At 44.9% G+C, this 22849-nt stretch overlaps 1 protein-coding gene across 1 annotated transcript in view; it reads right to left on the bottom strand.

The window, feature by feature from the left end:
* RIC1 (RIC1 partner of RAB6A GEF complex) overlaps nucleotides 1-17711 on the bottom strand; it is a 217357-nt gene extending 199646 nt beyond the window's left edge. Inside the window, exon 1 of the mRNA XM_077475048.1 lies at nucleotides 17402-17711. Within this exon, the coding sequence (XP_077331174.1) occupies nucleotides 17402-17542 (141 nt within the window). The 5' untranslated portion in view covers nucleotides 17543-17711. The remainder of the gene's footprint in view (nucleotides 1-17401) is intronic.
* Between the last annotated feature and the right edge of the window lie 5138 nt (nucleotides 17712-22849).

The raw sequence follows: 22849 nt of genomic DNA, 5'->3' as shown, positions 1-22849 counted from the left end.
AAGCAAAACAGGAAGCAGTCATCAAAGAGGGACGTGTTTCGGAACATCTCATTGGTTCCTTTATCAACCCCAGGTTGATAAAGGAACCAATGAGATGTTCCGAAACGCGTGTCAGTTTTCTTGGAGCTCCCTGCTGTTTTTTCTGTTGGCATCCCCTGGACCTCCCTGCTACTGGACACACACAGCCTAAAAGAACTGGTATATGCCAGTGACCACTGCATTCATGCCGGACCACCTACATGGATATTAAGGATATGCTCTGCCAGTCTACATATCTTGTAAGTGTTTTTAACCCTTTTTGGGGAAATTAAACAGCTTTTAATTCTACACTTAGAGGCGCCTTTTCTTTGTTTTTAAGGATTTACTAATGCCTTTCATAGTAGAGCATTACATCTATTCATATTATTGTTAAATAAATAACAAAGGATAAAATTCTCATTGTGTTTTATTTCAAGTATATGACCTTTGTTTTTTTAGGCACTGTTTAAATGAAGCAGCCTCCACTAGTGCTGCACTGCTTTAGGGGTGTTGAATTTAATCGCAGCATCGATGTATCGCGATTCGGCATCGATGCTGCGACCACTAAAAAATCAATATTGGAATGACGTCATCTATCTGCGCGATGCACTATGCCCCACTGCTCTGAACGGAGCAGAAAGCCCTGTGCCTTGCATCGCCACACCGAGCAGTGGGCTTTAGCCCTCCTTCTGCTGAGGTCATCACCAGTCACATTGGGAAACACTGTGTTCGCTGGAGCCTGTGTGAGGTTTGACGTGGCTGGTCAGGTGACGGTAGCTCCTGGAACCCGGAAGTCGAGCCGCGAGAGGTTTCCTCCACTCTCCCTGGCCAACAGCAGCGGTGCCGGTGCTGCCGCTCTCCCCAGATAGCATCAGGGCTACATGGTTGGCCCCTCAGGGGCTGGTGGACACCACAGTCCGTCCCCCCGCACCCCCCCCCCCCTCGACACTTAGATCCAGTGCTTCTTTCCTGAGAACCCGGGTTCTGCCACGACACTGGCATTGTTTTTCCTCCACTGGAGGCAGGTAGTCTCCTCTCTGGCTCCTGCAGCAATCGTTAGTTATTTTAAAATAAATAAACTTGATGGTGGACCCAACAAGTGACAATGCCATTTCATTAATTATGGTTTATGTCTTAAGGTATTTAACCACTTTCAGACCAGACCATTTTGCAGGCCAATGACCAGACCACTTTTTGCGATTCGGCACTGCGTCACTTTAACTGACAATTGCGCGGTCATGTGACATAGTTCCCAAACAAAATTGATGTCTTCTTTTTCCCCACAAAAAGCTTTTTGGTGGCATTTTATCACCCCTGCATTTTTTATTTTTGCGCTATAAACAAAAAAGCATTATTTTTTACTTTTTGCTATAATAAATACCCCCCAAAAATATATTTAAAAAAAAAATTTTTTCCTCAGTTTAGGCCGATACGTATTCTTCTACATTTTTGGGAAAAAAATAAAAATCACAATAAGCGATTGATTGGTTTGCGCAAAATTTATAGCGTTTACAAGATAGGGGATAGTTTTATAGTATTTTTATTAATAATTTTTTTTTTTTTTTTTACTAGCAATGGCGGTGATCAGTGATTTTTATTGTGATTGCGACATTATGGCGGACACAGCAGACATTTTTGACACATTTTTGGGACCAGTCATTTATACAGCAATCAGTGCTATACAAATGCACCGATTCCTGTGGATATGACACTGGCAGCGAAGGGGTTAACCAGGGGGTGGCAGTGTAGGGGTTAAAGCGGAGGTCCACCCTAAAGTGGACCTTCCGCTCATCGGAACCCTCCCCCCTCCGGCGCCACAATTGGCACCTTTCAGGGGGGAGGGGGGGTGCAGATACCTGTACAGTACAGGTATCTGCACCCACTTCCGGGATAGTTCTCTGCGGAAAGGGGCGTAGATTGCGCCCCTTTCCGCAAGTGCCCACCCCTTTCCGCAAGTGCCCCGCTGCCTGCTGGGAAACACACAGATCCCAGAGGCAGCGGGGACCGTCCTTATTGCGCAGCGCGACTCGCGCATGCGCAGTAGGGAACCGGGAAATGAAGCCGAAAAGGCTCAATTTCCTGATTGCCATACCCAAGATGGCGGCGGCAGCACCCGAGAGACGATCTAGAGATCGGCTTCGGGTGCCGACATCGCGGGCGCGCTGGACAGGTAAGTGTCACTATTTTAAAAGTCAGCAGCTGCAGTATTTGTAGCTGCTGGCTTAAAAAAAAAAAAAAAAAAAAACGCAGAGTCCCGGCGGACTCCCGCTTTAAGTGTGTCCCAGGGGCGTGTTACTAACTGTGGGGGCGTGGCTGTGAGTTTGAAGCAGAGATCAGTGTTCACTGCTCCAATCACAGGGAGCAAAGATCAGTGTCACTTGTTGCTAGGCAGAACGGGGAGATGTTTACTTTCGCATCTCCCCGTTCAGCTTCCCCGTGAGACAATCGCGGGTATCCCCGCGGCGACTCATGGGGGTCCCGACTGGCACGGCGGCAATTTCAAATGGCCGTACCTGTACGCCAATTTGCCTGTCCGTGCCATTCTGCTGACGTACATCATCGTGCGTCAGTCAGGAAGCGGTTAATGAAGTTGTGAATCACTTTTTTTTTTGTAGGATTTATGGGTTCACTTATCACTGACCCCACACATGCAGTATGGCATGTGTGAGATCTGTGATGAGCGAAGGAGGGAGGAGGGGGTCAATGAAGTTGTGATGTGAAACAATCACTAAGACATACATAAACCATAATTAATGAAATGGCATACATTATCGTTTGGGGGGGGGGGCATTATGGGGACATTGTCTGCAGTCTCTGACCCTCTTGTAGTATTTTGGGGGCAGTCTGGAGCTCCTCATTAAGTTGTCTGCTGCAATTTACACTTTGCTATATACAAGGAGTTTTTTTTGTTTTTTTAAAAGAACAGATATTAAGAAAAAAATAAAAAATAAAAAAAAAATAAAAAAAAAAAAAGGTGGGAGTTCTTCTGACCGTTGGAATTTTTGGCAGTAATCGTGATGCATCGCGGAATCGAATAGTCTACAGGATAATTGTAATCGAAAGGTCAGTGATGATGCGCACTCCTACACCGCTTTATGAAAAAAATGTTAAAGACAGTATACAATTACAGCAATGTGTGGCTTGCATGAACACACATGCAAATTTGTATAAACATGTGTCCGGGATGCTCCTGTGTTCCACGGACCAGAAGTGAGGTACTGGAAGTGATACAAGAAGCTCCATCCAACACGCTTCCTCACAGCAACATCGGGAGTGGCGCCATCTTACAACACTATTCTCCCTATATACCCTTATTCTAATTGCTGCTCCATAACCCTTTAAATGTATATTGCTGCAAGTATATAACTAGTTTTAATCAATTGTTTTAATTAAGCGGTGTTACACTATTGGAGGGTGCTTCTCTGGTTCCCTTGCATACATATCCCTGGTATGAAGGAGGAAAGATCGAAAAAAATGCTTGAATTGGCTAACAAGTATTTTCACAATCATAAAAGCCTGCAGCTTGGAGAAGAAGTGGAGCTAAAGTCAATATTTGAGTTTATGTATGCTTTAATATCAAAGTCTATGACAAACAAACTTACCACATGGAAACTAAAACATATGCAACCTATGAATAAAGCATAGGCTGGTGTAATATTCGAGCAGGTTACATATACACAATATTACTCACAAACTCCCCTAAAGTCCCTTCCACATGAGGCAGATCCGTTTAGTGGAGCCCGCCAGCTCAGCAGATCGCTCCGTTGATCTCCGCTGAGCAGGCGGATGACAGGTTCGGCTCTGCTCATTGTACATATTGCACATTTTTGGCACAGGCACCTGCACCCCTTTGGAGAGGAAGTAAACTTCCTCTGCTGACATATATAGGCAAGCCTATAACAAGGCTTACCTGTAGGTAATGAAAATATCTCCTAAACGTGCACTGTTTGGAAGATATTTACTATACGCAGGGGCGTAACTATAGGAGGTGCAGCAGTCGCGACCGCAACCGGGCCCTGTGATGCAGGGGGCCCATGCCGCCCCCTCTACATATGGCCGACAGCAGCATAGGCAGCTAGGGGTACCAGTGCACCATGCACACAGGTGGCTGGAGGTGGAGGGTGACTAGCAGAGCTCCATGCTCAACTATCGCACTGGCTTCTCTTTAGTTGTGCATTCCCCGCATGACCTGTGTCCTCAGCCGGATCTTCAGAGTACCCCTCGCCTGCTCCATGCATTGCCGCTCAGTCCGATGTCTGTTCTCCCCAGCCAGAGTCCCGCCTCCCCCGAGTCCGGCCCAAACTGCACTTCATACTTCTCCCGGGTAAACAAACTTTAAGCACACAGATGCAGTTCAGCCCTATGAGAGCCGGCTCCCCGGAGGACACTGCAGGCTTGTCTGCCAGCCCCCCCTCCTCCCCCGTCAAGCAGATGATGAAAGGTCTTTCTGGGAGATAGGCTGATCGCCTGTCCAGCACACTGGATGGAGCCCAGGCCAACATGGATGAGTGCACGGCCTGCAGCTTGGTCATGGTGAGTGAGTGAGAGGACCCCATCCCCCACACACCATTACATACCCCCTCCATCTCCCCCTGGGGACAGGGACCCCCACCTCCCCTGGGGACAGGTACTTCATCTGCCCTGGAGAAAAGGACCTCATCTCTTCTGGGGACGGGGACCCCATCCTGCCTATGGGGCACCTAAAAAAAAAAAAAAAAAAAAAAAAACACTGATACCAGTGGTGGAACTACAGGGCTCACAAAAGGTCATACCTGTGGACCATGCCCTGGAGTTCCACCGCCGGACTCGGACGGAAGGGCCCTGGTTGGGGTTCAGGGGGGCCCTTCGTGGTTTCTTGCATCGGGGCCCTGAAGGTTCTAGCTACGCCACTGAGTATACGTACAGCCAGTGACATCACTGACGCATACGCTCTGAAGGAACGGGCATGGGTGCCGTTTCCTTCCGAGCCCTGTGCTGTGAACAGCGGCAAGTGCATGGGAGTGACGTCATTGCGGCTCTGACCAAACACCAGAGCCCAGAAGAAACTCAGAACAAAGCTCTCAGTGACACCCGCACACTGCTGAGACGGCTGACATTTTTCTAAGTATGCGGCGCATACCAGCTCATTATGCCTTTGTCTTACCCTTTAACAACTTAACAACAGGCCCATAGCCGAATTACAGCTACAGGGCGGTTGTTTAACTCTGGGAGCCCATCATATGACGGCCTCCCAGAATTCGGCGCGCACTCAAGAGCATCCATGACCCGCATCACGGATCGCGGCCGTTTACCACGTGCTCGCTCCGTCAAATGACGGAAAGCGCTGTGGGCTGCATCTGCAGTGCCCACATCGCTGCTCACCGAAATTTAACCCCTCAATTGCCCGCCAATACTCTGCAATGCCCGCCAATACTCTGCAATGCCCTGCCATAAATTGCCATACCCGGAGATACCCAGCCATACTTGGTGATACCCTGCAATACCCAGCCATAGACATCCCCCCCTCCCGTGCTTCTACCGACTCGTCAATACGATCAAAGCCAGAATCTTTTTTTTTTTTTTTTTTTATTTCAGGCTTCCCTGAGGACCTGTCATGCCATATTCCTATTATAAGGGATGTTTACATTCCTTGTAATAGGAATAAAAGTGATCAAAAAAATTTATTTTTGGGGAAAAAAAAAAGTCAAACTAAAATAAAGTAGTATCGCGGTCTACGAGCCCCTTTTCCTCTTACTGCTGCAATGAGGGCGGTTATAAGGGCATGGAATGCTGCCAATCTGATGCGCCCCATACCCTCGGGACACATCTCCCCGCATAGTCCTCTTTGGTTGAACCCGAATTTACCGGAATTTGGCTCTATTCCCGACCCTAGTGTATGGGCAAGCAGGGGTATCAAATATATTGATCAACTCTGTGTTGAGGGCAAAATACAGACCTTCGATAGGCTGAAACAACATTATACACTGCCCAACTCACACTTATTCAGATACTTACAACTTAATCATGCCTTTCAAACGCAGTTTGGAAATGCCCCCGTCGCATTTTACACCTCAAGGTTGGAATCTCTGCTCAGAGATGATGATCTGTCCAAACCGTTGTCTGCTATCTACAAGGTGTTACTCCCAGGTGTCCATAACGGTTTGGAACTCCAAAGGGCAAGGTGGGAAGCTGATTTTCCCTCCTTGGATACGGAGGACTGGGAAGATGTATGGGAGTATCCTTTCCTACAGTTAGTGTCAGCCAGAGATAGATTGGTGCAATTCAAAATAGTACATAGGGTATATTACACTCCGCAACGTCTTCACAGAATCTATCCATCTGTCCCTGATTTTTGTTGGAGATGCAACTCACTTTCGGCGGATTTCATACACGTTCTGGAGCTGTCCTCAGATAGCTAGGTTTTGGGTGGAGGTGACTAATTTTATTCTGGCGGTTACCACCGTTAACATACCTTTATCGGTCGAGATATGCCTCTTAGGACTGGTCGAGCCGCTGGCTCCACGCCGAGCGCTCAGAACACTCCTGGGCTTATTGCTGTACTATGCCCGCAAGTCGATTGTTCTCAAATGGAAGGCCCCGGTAGCCCCCTCTATTAATTTTTGGAAGCACTTAGTGAATACGGCTCTCCCTCTTTACAGGGCCACCTACCTTTCGCGAGGCTGTGGCACTAAATTTCATAAAGTATGGGGCATATGGACGGAGTCGCGTGACACCAACGCTGACTTGAATCCGGACTGATGGAGTTTCATTAGTGATTAGTGGAAGAGTTCTAAGTTGTGTGATATTCATGTAACCTTGGGTCATTATTTACGCGGGCAATAGGGGATTGGTAGGTGAAGGGTGATGCTTGTATATTTTATCCTGGGTCTGAGTGTGGACTGCGGTGGAGCATGGGCGAATTAGGTAACTGTCCTGAGTAATGTGCAGTGGTGCTGGAGCGTACAGGGGGAGGGGGGGTTTTTCTTTTTTCTGTTTGGATGCACACGCCGTGGCGGTGTATCGGGTGGGGGGAGGGGGAGGGTTATTTGGTTGTTCCCTGATTGTTGATTCAGGGGGGTTTTGTAATAATCAGCCTGGGTATGCCCAATAGGCTGTAGGTTGTATTATTGTTTACTTGCAAATTAATAAAAATAATTTCAAAAAAAAAAAAAAAAAAAAAAACTAAAATAAAGTAAAACAATAAGAATTTTTTTTTTTTTTTAAAGCGCCCCTGTCCCCATGTGCTCGCATGCAGAAGCGAACGCATACGCAAGTCCCACCCACATATGAAAACGGTGTTCAAACCACACATGTGAGGTATCGCTGCGAACATTAGAGCGAGAGAAATAATTCTAGCCCTAGACCTCCTCTGTAACTCAAAACATGTAACCAGTAAAAAAAATTTAAAGCTTCGCCTATGGGGCTTTTTAAGTAGCGATGTTTGGCGCCATTCCACGAGCATGTGCAATTTTGAAGAGTGACATGTTGGGTATCTATTTACTCGGCGTAACTTCATCTTTCGCATTATGCAAAAATTGGGCTAACTTTACTGTGTTTTTTTTTTAAGCACAAAATTATTATTATTTTTTTAAACGCATTCGAAAAATTGCTGCGCAAATACCGTGCGAGATAAAAAGTTGTAACGACCACCATTGTATTCTCCAGGGTGTTTGCTAAAAAAAAACATATATAATGTTTTGGGATTCTTTGGGATTTTTGGGAATGATAATTTTCTAGCAAATAAATTATGATTTTTACACGTAGGAGAGAAATGTCAGTTGTCCTGGGTGCTCCAGAATGCCTGATGGCGCTCTGTGCATGTTGGGCCTCTGTATGTAGCCACACTGTGTAAAAGCCGTAATCGGGAGTAATAGCAGAATGTGTTTTGGGGTGTAATTTGTGGTATGCATATGCGGTGTGTGAGAAATAAGCTGATAATATGACAATTTTGTGACAAAAAAAAAAAAAAAGTAAAAATAAATAAATAAAAAATCTTGATTTTGCAAAGAATTGTGGGAAAAAAATGACAACTTCAAAAAACTCATCATGCCTCTTACTAAATACCTTGGAATGTCTTCTTTCCAAAAAGGGGTCATTTGGGGGGGTATTTGTACTTTTCTGGCATGTTAGGGTCTCCAGAATTGAAATAGGCCGTCAGTACTTCAGGTGTGATCAATTTTCAGATATTGGCGCCATAGCTTGTGGACTCTATAACTTTCACAAAGACCAAATAATATCCACCAAAGATATGTAGTAGTATAAATTTTGGCCAAAATTTATGAAGAAAAAATTACTAATCTGCTAAATTTTATAACAGAAACCAAGAAAATTTCTTTTATTTTGTTTACACAGAATTTTCGGTCTTTTTTCTTTTATAGCACAAAAAATAAAAAACCGAGCAGTGATTAAATACCACCAAAAGAAAGCTCTATTTGTGTGAAAAAAAAAAGGACAAAAATTTCATATAGGTCCAGTGTTGCATGACTGAGTAATTGTCATTCAAAATGTGAGAGCACCGAAAGCTGAAAATTGGTCTGGTTATTAAGGGTGTTTAAGTGCCCAGTGGTCAAGTGGTTAAGTCAATACCATGCTTTTCAAAAAATAAATAAAAGCTTGCCAAAAAAGGTGGGCAAACCGCTTTGATATTATGCGATCAATGAGTGATTTAACCGCTTGCTTACTGGGCACTTATCCTGAGCAGGCCAATTTTCAGCGCTGTCACACTTTGACAATTACGCAACACTGTACCCATATGAAATTTGTATATTTTCTCACACAAATAGAGCTTTGTTTGGTAGTATTTATTCACCGCTGGGTTTTTAATTTTTTACTAAACAAAAAAAAGACCGAACAAAAAAAACATATTTTGTTATAACATTTTACAAACAGGTAATTTTTTTCATTCACTGATGTGCGCTGGTGAGGCTGCACTGATGGGCACTGACATCGCCCGAATTAGCTGCAAATCAGTGCCGCCTAAGGGGACCGATGTACCTCTAATCTAAGCCGCTGCTTTTTTCCCCCCCTTCACACTGACAGCGTAAAAGGGAAAATAAAGAGATAACCGGAATCTATTTCCGTGATCAGCTGTGATTGGCTGACAGCTGATCACATAGTAAAGGGCCTTCTGTGATTGGCCCTTTATCTGATCTATGATCAGCTGAGTTGCACGGACTTGGGAAGCACGAGAACATCTATGGATGACCCCCCCGCCAAGTTAAGCCTGCGCTGCAGCAGTCTTTCAGCTATAGCGCGGGCGGCAAGTGGTTAATTCACAATGACCAGATCAATGAACACTCAAATAGACTCAACTTCCCTTTTTGATCGATTCAAAATTGATATAGATTGAATTCAAACAAAAGTCGATTGGCCAGGGTGGGGGAACTACTGATCCTGCCGAATCCATCAACAGAATTGAGATGCTTTGTTTGTGAATTTGATTGCATTTCAAATCAGTCATATTATAGGATTGTATGTTGAAAACAGAGATGCGTTATAACTTATGATCGGATCCTCCAACTACTGTTTTTTAACCACTTAAGGACCAGGCCTCTTTTTCAGACTTGGTGTTTACATGTTTAAAACAGTTTTTTTTCCAAGAAAATTACTTAGAACCCCCAAACATTTTATATTGTTTTTTTTCTAACACCCTAGAGAATAAAATGGCGGTCATTGAAATACTTTTTTTCACACCGTATTTGCGCAGCGGTCTTACAAGCGCCCTTTTTTTGGAAAAAATTTACTTTTTTGAATAAAAATATAAGACAACAGTAAAATTAGCCCAATTATTTTTTTATATTGTGAAAGATAATGGTACGCCCAGTAAATTGATACCCAACATGTCACGCTTCAAAATTGCGCCCGCTCGTGGAATGGCGTCAAACTTTTAGCCTCAAAAATATCCATAAGCGTCATTTAAAAAAATTCTACAGGTTGCATTTTTTTGCGTTACAGAGGTCTAGGGCTAGAATTATTGCTCTTGCTCTACCGATCGCGGCGATACCTCACATGTGTGGTTTGACCACCGTTTTCATATGCGTGCGCTACTCACGTATGCACTCGCTTCTGTGTGCACAAGTCCGTCGTGACGGGGGGGTTTTTTAAAAACTTTTTTTTTCCTTATTTATTTTAATTGATTTTATTTTTACACTTTTTTTTTTTTTTTTTTTTTTTTTAAAAGGATCACTTTTATTTCTATTACAAGGAATGTAAACATCCCTTGTAATAGAAAAAATCATGACAGGTCCTCTTAAATATGAGATCTGGGGTCAAAAAGTCCTCAGATCTCATATTTGGGCTAAAATGCAACAAAAAAATAAAAATAAAAATAAATATGACATTTAAAAAATAAAATATATACCTTTAAGAGGTATGGGCGGAAGTTACGTTTTGACGTTGCTTCCGCCCTCCTTTGGTATAGAGACGAGTGGGGGCCATCTTAGCCTCACTTGTCTCTATACCCAGCTAGGAAGAGGACCCGATCGCCTCCGCCACTACTGACGGCTCTGGTAAGCGGCGGAAGGTGCAGGAGGGCGGGTGGCACCTCTCCCGCCGCCGATAGCGGTGATCTCGCGGTGAATCCACCGCGGAGACCACCATTATCGTACAGCCGACCGCCGCCTGAAGAGATGGATATCTTGGTTGTGGCAGCAGCTGCTGCCGTTACCGGGATATCCCTCTTCAAAAATAGGACGTACATCGGCGTGCAGCGGTTGGCAAGTGGTTAAATCCACTTCCCTAGTCTACGTCATATTAATCAAATGGGTTGTTGAGTGTAGAGCAATTATTCCTGTTGGGAGAGACTGAACAGAATGAGTGCCAGTTGACACCGCATTCCTGTTCATATCGTATGCGATTCAGCAGCATTATTCTGTATAGCTCAAATCCCACTGAATCCGCACCAAAATCACGCAGGACCTTTTTTTTTTGGCCGCACCAGAATCGGAACACATGGGTATTCACACCCATGCGATCTGATTCTACAAATCGCACACATCTTGGAACTGATTTTGGGTGCTGTTAAGACACACACACCCTCAGGAGTTCGCATAAACAGGGTGCGATTTGGATGCAGAGTGGAGTCCGCACAGAATATGCAGTGCTTAAATGTGAAACGGCACTCAATCATTTATGAAAAAGTGTGTATGGCCACCCTTAGACTGATGTTGGGATCACTAAAGAGGCTGTCTGTGTGTCCCTATGGAATTGCTCCCTCTGTAGCCAGATGCAGCGAGATGTTGCCCTGTCGTTGCCCCTAACACTACTGAAATCTCTAGTGATGGCAGCAACATCTCACTGCTAAACAGGAAGCCATTCCATAGGGAGCAATAGGTATCCTCTTAGTGATCCTGCTGCTGACCAATTTGACAAGTGTCAATCGCAGGATTGCTAACAGTCAGCTGTCTGACATCAAGCTTAAAAAAAAAAAAAAAAAAAAAAACACAAACACACACACACACACACACACACACACACACACACACACACACACACACACCCACCCTAATGTGCATGTTACTCCATGAAAACACAACAAATGCTACATGCATTTGTTATGATGTAAAGAAGCCCTTGAGATGCTGGTGACTGATTAGTAGTATGAACTATGGAGTCATTCCACTCATACCTGGATGTTCATGTCAAGGCCAAATATGACATAAGCAGGACCTTGATGTATGAGAAAGCAATGCAAACATAAAACACGGATCCTGGACATAAGAGCGAGAACGTGTACAAAAGGTGACATGTTCTAAGTAAACAGGACCACTGGCGACATATGTACAACACCCCTCACATTTTTTTATAAAATATATTATATCTTTTCATGTGACAACACTGAAGAAATTACACTTTGCTACAATGTAAAGTAGTGAGTGTGCAGCTTGTATAACAGTGTACATTTTCTGTCCCCTCAACATAACTCAACACACAGGCATTAATGTCTAAACCTCTGGCAACAAAAGTGAGTCTACCCCTCAGTGAAAATGTCCGAATTGCGCCCAATTAGCTATTTTCCCTAATCGGTGTCATTTGACTCGTTAGTGTTACAAGGTCTTAGAGGTGAATGGGGAGCAGGTGTGTTAAATTTGGTGTTATCGCTCTCACTCTCTCATACTGGTCACTAGAAGTTCAACATGGCACCCCATGGCAAAAAACTCTCTGAGGATCTGAAAAATAAAATAAATAAAAAGGGAATTGTTGCTCTACATAAAGATTTCCTAGGCTATAAGAAGATTGGCAAGACCCTGAAACCAAGCTGCAGCACAGTGGCTAAGACCATACAGCGGGTTAACAGGACAGGTTCTACTCAGAACAGGCCTCGCCATGGTCGACCATAGAAGTTGGCACATGCTCAGGGTCATATCCAGAGGTTGTCTTTGGGAAATAGACATACGAGTGCTGCCAGCATTGCTGCAGAGGTTGAAGGGGTGAGGGTGGGGTGTCAGCCTGTCAGTGCTCAGACCATACGTCGCACGCTGCATCAAATTGGTCTGCATGTCTTTTGTCCCAGAAGGAAGCCTCTTCTAAGGATGATGCACAAGAAAGCCCATAAACCATGCCTTGCCCACAGTCAAGCATGGTGGTGGGAGTGTAATGGTCTAGGGCTGCACGAGTACTGCCAGCACTGGGGAGCTACAGTTCATTGAGGGAACAATGAATGCCAACATGTACTGTGACATACTGAAGCAGAGCATGATCCCCTCCCTTTCGGAGACTGAGCCACAGGGCAGTATTCCAACATAACGACCCCAAACACACCTCCAAGACACCTCCAAGAAAACCTCTGCCTTCCTAAAGAAGCTGAGGGTAAAAGCGACTGACTGGCCAAGCATGACTCCAGACCTAAACCCTATTGAGCATCTGTGGGGCATCCTCAAAACGGAAGGCGGAGGGAGTGCAAGGTGTCTAACATCCACCAGCTCTGATGTCGTCATGGAGGAGTGGAAGAGGACTCCAGTGGCAACTTGTGAAGCTCTGGGGAACTCCATGCCCAAGAGGGTAAAGACAGTGCTGGAAAATAATGGTGGCCACACAAAATATTGACACTTTGGGTCCAATTTGGACATTTTCACTTAGGGGTGTACTCACTTTTTTTGTTGCCTGTGGTTTAGACATTAACTTCTGTGTTGAGTTATTTTGAGGGGACAGCAAATGTACACTGTTATACAAGCTGTACACTCACTACTTTACATTGTAGCAAAGTGTAAATTTCTTCAGTGTTGTCACATGATATAATAAAATATTTGCAAAAATGTGAGAGGGGGTGTACTCACTTTTGTGAAAAAAACATATACACACACACACACAATATATCTCTCTCTCTCACACACCAATCAGCCATCATTTTATGACCACTCACTGAATTCCGAGTAGATCTCCTTTTTGACACTAGAACAGCCCTGAGCCGTTTACAGCCTGGATGCCCTTCCACAGACCTCAAAACTAAGATCCTCCAGCTGTGGCAGAATTATACATCCTATGAGGCACTGTAAAACTCTGACATTCGCAGACATGACTAGGCATGATGGGAATTGTGGTTCCTTAACAACTGGAGGCCCTAGTTTGGAGAACCCTGTGCTTAGACCTCTGAAGGTATGCTATGGTATCAAGCTGTCAGTAGAAGATCCTTTAGGTCTTGTAAGTTTGTGAGGCTGGGCCCCCAAGGATCAGACTTGTTTTTCCAGTACATCCCACAGATGCTCAATTGGATTGAGAACTGGAGAATTTGGAGGCCAAATCCACACCTTGAACTTGCCGTTTTCCTTAAACCATCAGGGAATATGGTTTTCAGGCTAGTTCACACCGCAGGAACGTTCTCCAGATCCATTCTGGATATGTTTCCGCATGCCCGTTTATGGCTTTTTTTGTGTGTTCTGGTGCATTTTTGTTGCGTTCTTAATGCGTTTCTGGGTGCTTCTCTTTTTCCTCCAGATGCATTTTACTGCATTCCAGTACAGTTAAAATATATAATATAATATATATATATATATATATATATATATATATATATATATATATATATATATATATATATATATATATATATATATATATATATATATATATATATATATATTCAATTCATCAATATAGGTCTGAGAATATCCGTATTAAAACAGCAGCGCTCTATATAGAGACCATGATCTTTTCACAAATAATTGTGTATGAGCTCTAAAAAGAGAGTCCTTAATGTGCAGATAGGGTGATTGAGCACCTCGCAACGTTGATTAAATCACTACAAAGTGCTGTTGACATTTCTTCCACCATAAAATGGGAGTGCTTCACTGCGTGCGATGCATCCCCCCATAGGGGGTTAAACTCACCAGACACCGTTGATAAAACCAGCCTTAGGGAGTAGTCACTCTTTTAGGTGTACCAAAATTCCTACGTCTTCCCTCAGGGGTCCCGTTTCCAGCAATACTCCAAGTTTGTTATAAAACAAAGCAAAGTGTGCACATAGTGTAATCTCTTTTTTTTTTTTAAATAAACCGGTATTGCACAAACCAATAAAATACCCCATTTAAATATCTGCGTACATTATTAAAAACATCACCAGCATTAAAAATATGTGTGTTTCACCGGGTTTCCAGACATCAGAGCCGTCCACCTGTGTTCCATTGTGTACACTGTGAATGACTTCCTTGACTTTGGTTAGCGGTGGAGTGCACACCTCACTTCCAGGAGTGTTGTGTAGGCCACGTTCTGACGCATTTCGTCACGCCCTCTGTTGAAGTCGGAAGTGACGAAACGCGTCAGTGCGTGGCCTAAACGACGCTCCCGGAAGTGAGGTGTGCGCTCCACCGCTAACCAAAGACAAGGAAGTCATTCACAGTGTACACAAACGGAACACAGGTGGACGGTTTTGATGTCTGGAAACCCGGTGAAACACACATATTTTTAATGCTGGTGATGTTTTTAATAATGTACGCAGATATTTAAATGGGGTATTTTATTGGTTTGTGCAATCTCTTTTTTTTTTTAAATAAAACGGTATTACGCTATGTGCACACTTTGCTTTGTTTTATGACAAACTTGGAGTATTGCTGGAAACGGGACCCCTGAGGGAAGACGTAGGAATTTTGGTACACCTAAAAGAGTGACTACTCCCTAAGGCTGGTTTTATCAACGGTGTCTGGTGAGTTTTACCCCCTGTGGGGGATGCATCGCACGCGGTGAAGCACTCCCATTTTATGGTGGAAGAAATGTCAACAGCACTTTGATCACCTCGCAACGTTGATTAAATCACTACAATCACCCTATCTGCACATTAAGGACTCTCTTTTTAGAGCTCATACACAATTATTTGTGAAAAGATCATGGTCTCTATATAGAGCGCTGTTTTAATATGGATATTCTCAGACCTATATTGATGAATTGTTTGTATTACTGGTTTATATAAATTGCTATACTTTTTAAATGGCTGCTAGGTCATAATAGACCTGACAGATTTTATTCAGTTTTTTTTTGGTTCTATTGGTATCTCATATGCACAGATATATATATATATATATATATATATATATATATATATATATATATATTTTTTTTTTTTTTTTTTTTTTTAAGCTGTGGTTTAGTCCTTATTTGGTGCAGAGTGGCGTATTATAGGCCATATTTGAAATATACCTGGTGTTTAGATCTCCCTCCCCCTCTCTCTCTTTCTCTCTCTCACTCATGCACTGGAACTACACGCGTTGGTGCGTGCCACTGAAATCCATGTAACCCTACTTTGTATGCATTTTGTATGCCAAGATAAAAAAATAAAAAAAAGCACTGGAACGCATGTGGTGTGAACTACCCCCTCTTTGAACCCCTACTTGAAGGGTGTGTACTTGGTCAGCAACAACGTTTAGGTAGGTGACACGCGTCAAGTAACATTCATGGATGTTAACCTCCCTAGCGGTAATCCCGAGTCTGGCTCGGGCTGCAATTTCAGTACCCCGAGCCAGACTCGGGATCGCATCGCTGGATACAGGGAGAAGTTACTTACCTTGTCCCCTGGATCCAGCAATGTCCTCCGCGCTGTGTGATCGAGCCGTCCTCCGCTCAATTCACACAGTGCCTGAATGCCGCTGAGCTCCGTTCCCTGCAACGTTATGGCGCACGGGAGCGGAGATCGGCACCAAATTCAAAAAAGTAAAAAGACACAAAACACACACAGTACTGTAATCTTACAGATTACAGTACTGTATAAAAAAATACTCACCCCCTTTGTCCCTAGTGGTCTGTGCAGTGCCCTGCATGCACTTTTATATTATAAATACAGTTTTTTCTGCCTGGAATTTGGAGATTGTCCATAGCAACCAAAAAGTGTCCCTTTATGTCAAAGGTGAGTTTAGTCCAACTAGAAAACAGCGATAATAAATTACAATCACTTGCAGAATTGAGCTATAGCGATTTGTGGGGAAATTCGTCATCAAACACTAAATCTAATGACAGCGACAATTCTGCAAATGAGCAAATTTCACTGTATTTGGATTTGATTACATTATAATATAATAATAAAAATTATTCAATAAACTTAATCATACCCAGGATGTCTGCTAGACTCTGGTTTGAACAGATTTAAGAGAGTTATTCCTAAGAATTGCAGGCCTACAATATAAAACGCCAAATTTCCATGCAAAATAATTGTACCGCTTTCAGCACCTAAAACCAGAACTAACCATACCGCTAGGGAGGTTAACATCCTCCAAACGGCTCCCCTATTAAGTGGAAGTTTTAGATCACATTGGAGAGTCACAAGGATCTTCGGCTGGAACATCACGGATGAGGAGTGGAACCATCCTTTTTGGAGTGATCATTTTCCTGCCAATCCTAACATCCATGGATGGCAGGACCCAAAATGTTTCCCAGCAGAACGCTGCACAGAGCATCACACTGCCTCCGCCACTTTGCCTTCACCCATACTACATACCAGTACAATCTCTTCTCTAGGTAAGAGACACACACACACACACACACACACACACCTGGTCATCCATGTGATGTTAAAGGAAACATGATTCATCAGACCAGTCCACCTTCTTCCATTGCTCTGTGGTCCAGTCCTGATGCCCTCATGCCCATTGTAGGTACATTTGGCACAGGTCTGTGCCTACGCAGCCCCATACACATGAAAAAACGCTCATGCCAATGTTTTCTGCTTTTAAACACATCAACTTCAGAGACAACATGTTCACTTGCTACCTAATCCCTATGAACTTTCAGGTGCCAGTGTAACCAGATAATGTGTTATCCGCTTTAGCTGTCAGTGGTGGTAAAGTTGCGGCTGATTGTGTAGAGATTTGTTTTGTTAATCCCCCCATTAGGAAGACATCCAATGGCCGTTCTCCATACAGATAACAGAGAGTAGGTGTTGTGTGTTCTAGTGTGATATGTGAATATACAGCGTCTCACTCACCCGGCTGTACCATACACTGAGCTGGCTCTGGGACAGCACTGCCAGGAAGAGGCGCTGCGGGTCCGGCTGGATGTGGAAAGGATCCTCCAGACTCTTCAGAGGACACAGCAGCCTCTTGGGCCAGCCGCTCAGAAAATACATGACGTCTGTCAGTGGGAAGGCAGCTGTGAAGGGTCGAACATAACTCCCGGCGACAACATGGGTGCACCCCCCGCTACATGGACACCCAGGAGCCGACAACTACTGAGACTACCGGAAGCGGACAGAATGCCTGCACCGTAACCCTGCGATCCACTTCCCTGCCGATCTCCGCCCATCGCATCTCCTTCCCATCCAATAGGAGAGCAAAGAACGGGAGGCCACTCGCAGGGCGGATAACAGAATCAAACGCATGGATACAGACGCTGTCTGCAATTGGTTGCTTCTTCAAGCACCGCCCCCTTAGTTTGGACGGGCTTGTTTTTGTTTGGGTACTGGGCAGAAGTTGGGCATAGGAAAATGGGGAAAGTTGGTGGAAAGTGGAGATCATACAGTACAATACATTGCTGATTATTATTATAGAGCTGTGCGGAATACAGCTTGATAATAGCCATACACCATGGTTTTCAGGAGGTTAAGGAGTGAAGTGTCACCAGCATAATGAACACTTCTACATTAACCACTTCAATACCAGCCACTTACACCCCGTACTTGCCCAGTCCAATTTTCAGCTTTCAGCGCTGTCACTTTTTAAATGACAATTACGCGTCCATGCTGCACTGTACCCAAACTAAGTTTTTAACATTTTGTTCCCACAAATAGAACTTTCTTTTGGTGGCATTTGATCACCTCTGCGATTTTTATTTTTTGCTAAACGAATAAAAGAAGACCGAAAATTTTGAAGAAAAAAACATTTTCTTTGTTTCTATTATAACATTTTGTAGATAAGTACGTTTTCTCCTTCACTGATGGGCACTGATAAGCTGAACTGATGGGCACTGATAAGGCAGCACCGATGAGGTGGCACCAATGAGATGGCACTGACGATGGGCACTGATAAGGCAGCACCAATGAGGTGGCATCAATGAGAAGGCACTGATGGGCACTGATACGCGGTACTGATATGTGGCACTGATGGGCACTCATAGATGGCACTGGTGGCCACTAATAGGCAATACTGATGGGTACTTAAGGGTGGCACTGATAGACAGCACTGATGGACACTGATAGGAAGCACTGATGGGCACTGAAAGGCGGCACTGATGGGCACTGAAAGATTTCAATGATAGGCATTACTGGTGGCACTGGCACTGGATGGCATGTTTTATTGGCACTGATTGGCAGCTGCCCGGGCACTGATTGGCATTTCCCTGGTGGTCTAGGGTGGCATACCTGGTGGTCCAGTGTGGTGGCCGTCCCTGGTGGTCCTGGCGGCATCCTGGTGGTCCTGGGCAGGCATCCATGGGGGGGGGCTGCGCTGATAAACAATCAGCACAGACCCCCCTGTCAGGAGAGTAGCCGATCGGGTCTCCTCTACCTGCATCTGTCAGACACGAGTGAGGAAAATCCGATCAACGGCTCTTCCTGTTTACATCGTGATCAGCTGTGATTGGACATGGCTGATCACATGGTAAAGAGTCTCTGTCAGAGGCTCTTTACCTAGATTGGATTTTTGGTGTGTCAGACTGACACACCGCAACAACGATCGCCGCGAAGCACGTCACCGGTGGCGTGCAGCGTCTTGATCTCCTGAGAATGTCATGTGAAGTCTGGTTAGGATATCACCACCACTTTGCCACCATCATTTTGTTATATGGCAGGTGGCAAGTGGTTAATATACAATAGTTATTAGCAGATCAAAAATACTCATGAGTAAGGCCCCTTTCACACTGGGACGGTGCGGGTGTCGGCGGTAAAGCGCCGCTATTTGTAGCGGCGCTTTACTGTCGTTTTAGCGCCGGTCTGTGGCCGCTAGCAGGGCGCTTTTAACCCCCGCTAGGGGGCGAAAAAGGGTTAAAACCACCTTCAAAGCGCGGCTGCCCCATTGATTTCAATGGGTAGGAGCAGTTTAGGAGCAATGTATTCACCGCTCCAAAGATGCGGCTAGCAAGACTTTTTTCACCGTCCTGCTAGCACACCGCTCCAGTTTGAAAGCCCTCAGGCTTTCACACTGGAGTGAAAGGGGCCGTTTTTTTCAGGCGGTACACATACACAAACAAGCCCACTAATACAAAGATCAATGAGTGCCACTGCTGTTACTAGATTTATTCTAGAGCCCAAGCCTTTTTTTTCCCCTTGAGCAGGACTATGGCTCTCCAGTTGTTCAATCAGGAACTACAATTCCCATCATGCCTAGTCATGTCTGTGAATGTCAGAGTTTTACAATGCCTCATGGGATGTGTAGTTCCGCAATAGAGAGAGCTGTAGTTTGAAGATTCCTGCCCTAGAGTAAGGGTGGGTTATAACCCCTGTCAGTTGTTTTTTGTTTTTTTCCTATCAGTGTCCCTAAGTGCTGGTTCACACAGGGGTGGCTTCAAAGTCATCCGATTCTGAAGCCGTCCCGCACAGCATGACTTCAGCACGGCTTGCAAAACAACTTCTATATAGAAGTCAATGCAAATCGCTCTGAAGTTGCCCCAAAGTAGTACAGGAACCTTTTTCTAAGTTGGAGTGACTTGAGTCGCTCCCATTAGAACAGCTCCATTGCAATGCATGGAGCACAGCTTGTCAGCGTCTAAGTCGCCTAACAGGTCTTCCCTGTGTGAACCGAAACCTAGGGGAGATTCCCTTGCACAAAGCAAGGTCCATAAAGACATGGATGAGTGAGTTTGGGGTGGAGGAACTTGACTGGCCTGCACAGAGTCCTGACTTCAACCCGATAGAACACCTTTGGGATGAATTAGAGTGAAGACCTTCTCAGCCAACATCTGTGCCTAATCTTACAAACGCATTTCTGGAAGAATGGTCAAACATTCCCATAGACACATTTCTTAACCTTGTGGACAGCCTTCCCAGAAGAGTTGAAGCTGTTATAGCTGCAAAGGGTGGGCCAACTCAATATTGAACCCTACGGACTAAGACTGGGATGTCATTAAAGTTCATGTGCGTGTAAAGGCAAGTGTCCCAATACGTGTGTGTGTGTGTGTGTGTGTGTGTGTGTGTGTGTATATATATATATATATATATATATATATATATATATACACACTGTAATGGACGCCGTGGCTGGGTCCTGGAAGGACGCTATATTTCCCCTCTGTTTGGGTTGTGCTCTCTTTAAGGGAATAAAATTGATTAACCCACCTGTTAAGGCAGTGTCTTTAAAAAGCAAGACAGGAAGTTGTAGATGGGTGTGGTGGTGGAGTGTGAGCAGCTTGCTGCTGGCTGAAGAGTGGTTTGCCCTGTGGGAGACTGTAGTCCGTGTAAGGGACTGGGAAAGGCTGACAACCTTGAGAGTCAGGAAGACTAAGGAAGCCGGTGAGTCCAGGGGGCTGGAAAGAGTTGACAAATCTGTTGGGAGCAAGCAGAGGAACTGTTGACAATTGAGAGCCAGGTGGCTTGGTATATTCATTTGTGTGCTGAATGAATTTAAACCCCTGCGTGGGATTACTGGATGAACTAATATTTTGTTTTCTTATAATAAACGTGGGCTACCAGGCCCTTAACCATAAAACGCCTGCCTGATGTAGACTAAAACGTGCATCTACCAATTGTGCTTAATCACCCCAACATTACAAGTGGTGGAGAATGCGGGCATGTAGACGGTGGAATCCGGGTCCTTGCTCCACAGTGAGTCGCATCAGGAACTGCTGCTAGCTGTGTGTGGCAGCCAGGCGAACAGCATTGCGTATACGTTTATTTGATGGACTGTGTTGAATGCGGGTTGTGTACCTGTGAAGGAAGAATCAAACATCAGATTTTTTTTTTCTCCTTCTTTGCTGAGAACTGTTACAAGCTGCTGTGTGCATGTGATTGCAAGAATGAGGCAGTCAAAAAGCAAGAAGTTCATGTTTTATCAAGTTAAAGAGGATGTGAGCTCAGCATGGCCTGAGAAGATGTCTCCACCTTGTAGGGCCAGCCAAAAGGGACCAGTGAAATGTGAGACAGCGAATGAATGGTTCCAGCGGAATCGCAAAGAGTGGGGTGCACTGCAAGGGGCTGACATCTTGGCCTCTGACTATGTGCAACCCATGCTGCCTACAGAGGAGGTGGGAGACTTCCTTGTACGATTTGAAAAAGTTGCTGTAAAGAGAAAATGGCCTAGGGACCGGTGGCCAAAACTGCTGAAAACCTTATTGCGGATAGAGTTCCGGTCGGTTTACCATTTGATGGATGGGGACCAGGATGACTATCGCAAGTTTAAAGAGGAAATCCTTCTTAGAGGAGAGGTGTATCGTATCATGGGCCGCCAGCAATGCTCCAGGACGGGAGAAGTGTCGCCGGAAGACCTAGGATTTGGAAATCCAGAGAAACGTAAAGTTTTCTGTCATGGCCGCTTAGGAAAAGGGGTCAGTCCCGAAAGGAGAGTACATCAGCCTGAATCCTGCATGCGTTATAGCCAACCAGCTTTGGAGCGCAAGTCTGCAGTTACCCCTAGCAACAAGGATCTTGTGTTACCTACAGGGGGCGTCAGTGGGTCCAGAAAGGCTGCAGTTTTGCTCCATGGCCACATGGGGGAGTCAGCCTATGGAGACACCACACCAGTGAGACAACGCACTCAAGTGAAGGCTATGACATCAGCTGCAGGAACTGGTAAGACTGTTTCAGTTTGTGATGCTGAACCCAGTGAAGTGGGAGTATGTCCAGTGGGGAGATCCGCAGTACAAATGGACATAGACTTTCTGCATTGTGCTACCCAGAGCAGTGGGGAGGCGCAGCGTAAAGCCCAACTAGACGCAGGGCTAAAGACTGAAAAGGACATGGGGACTCTGCATATGCCTGCTATGATCCAGCAGATGGCTGGGAAAATTGAGCTAGGGGTGACCAAAACAGTGCTGGTACCATGTTCCCTAGTGACAGCTGCTGCAGGGTTGCCCAGGGTAACTTCCAAGGAGCTTGCAGTGTTGGAGCAGAGAGTTTCCCAGGTCAGCTATGGAGCTGCCCAAATAGGCAAAAGTACCCCTTTACAGAGAGCGGGTGCTGTGAAGAGTCGCTCAGAGGTTATGGTGGCTCATAAACAAACCACAAAAACAGCAGTTGTGTCTACATGTAATGAGAATGCTAATGATCGTACTAACAAAAGTGATACTATTGCTAAACGTGATGTGTGTAATGACATTGAAACATGTATTTCTTGTAATGTCATATCTGAGAGTGAGGTTGGTAATGTGTTCACTACCAGTGATGAGAGTAGGAGATCTCCCATGACAGGCAGAGGCACAGGATTGTCCATGGAAGTCTCATGGGGTCTCCATGTGTTGGAGTCAGAGGCTGCCCAGGATGGCTCTGGTGCTATGCTGGTGGAACAAG

The sequence above is a fragment of the Lithobates pipiens genome, unplaced genomic scaffold, assembly GCF_037356315.1.
Source record: "Lithobates pipiens isolate NorthernLeopardFrog02 unplaced genomic scaffold, aLitPip1_a1.2 Scaffold_13, whole genome shotgun sequence".
Taxonomy (NCBI): domain Eukaryota; kingdom Metazoa; phylum Chordata; class Amphibia; order Anura; family Ranidae; genus Lithobates; species Lithobates pipiens.
The sequence above is the reverse complement of the archived record's forward strand: the minus strand, read 5'-3'. Positions and strand labels throughout refer to the sequence as shown.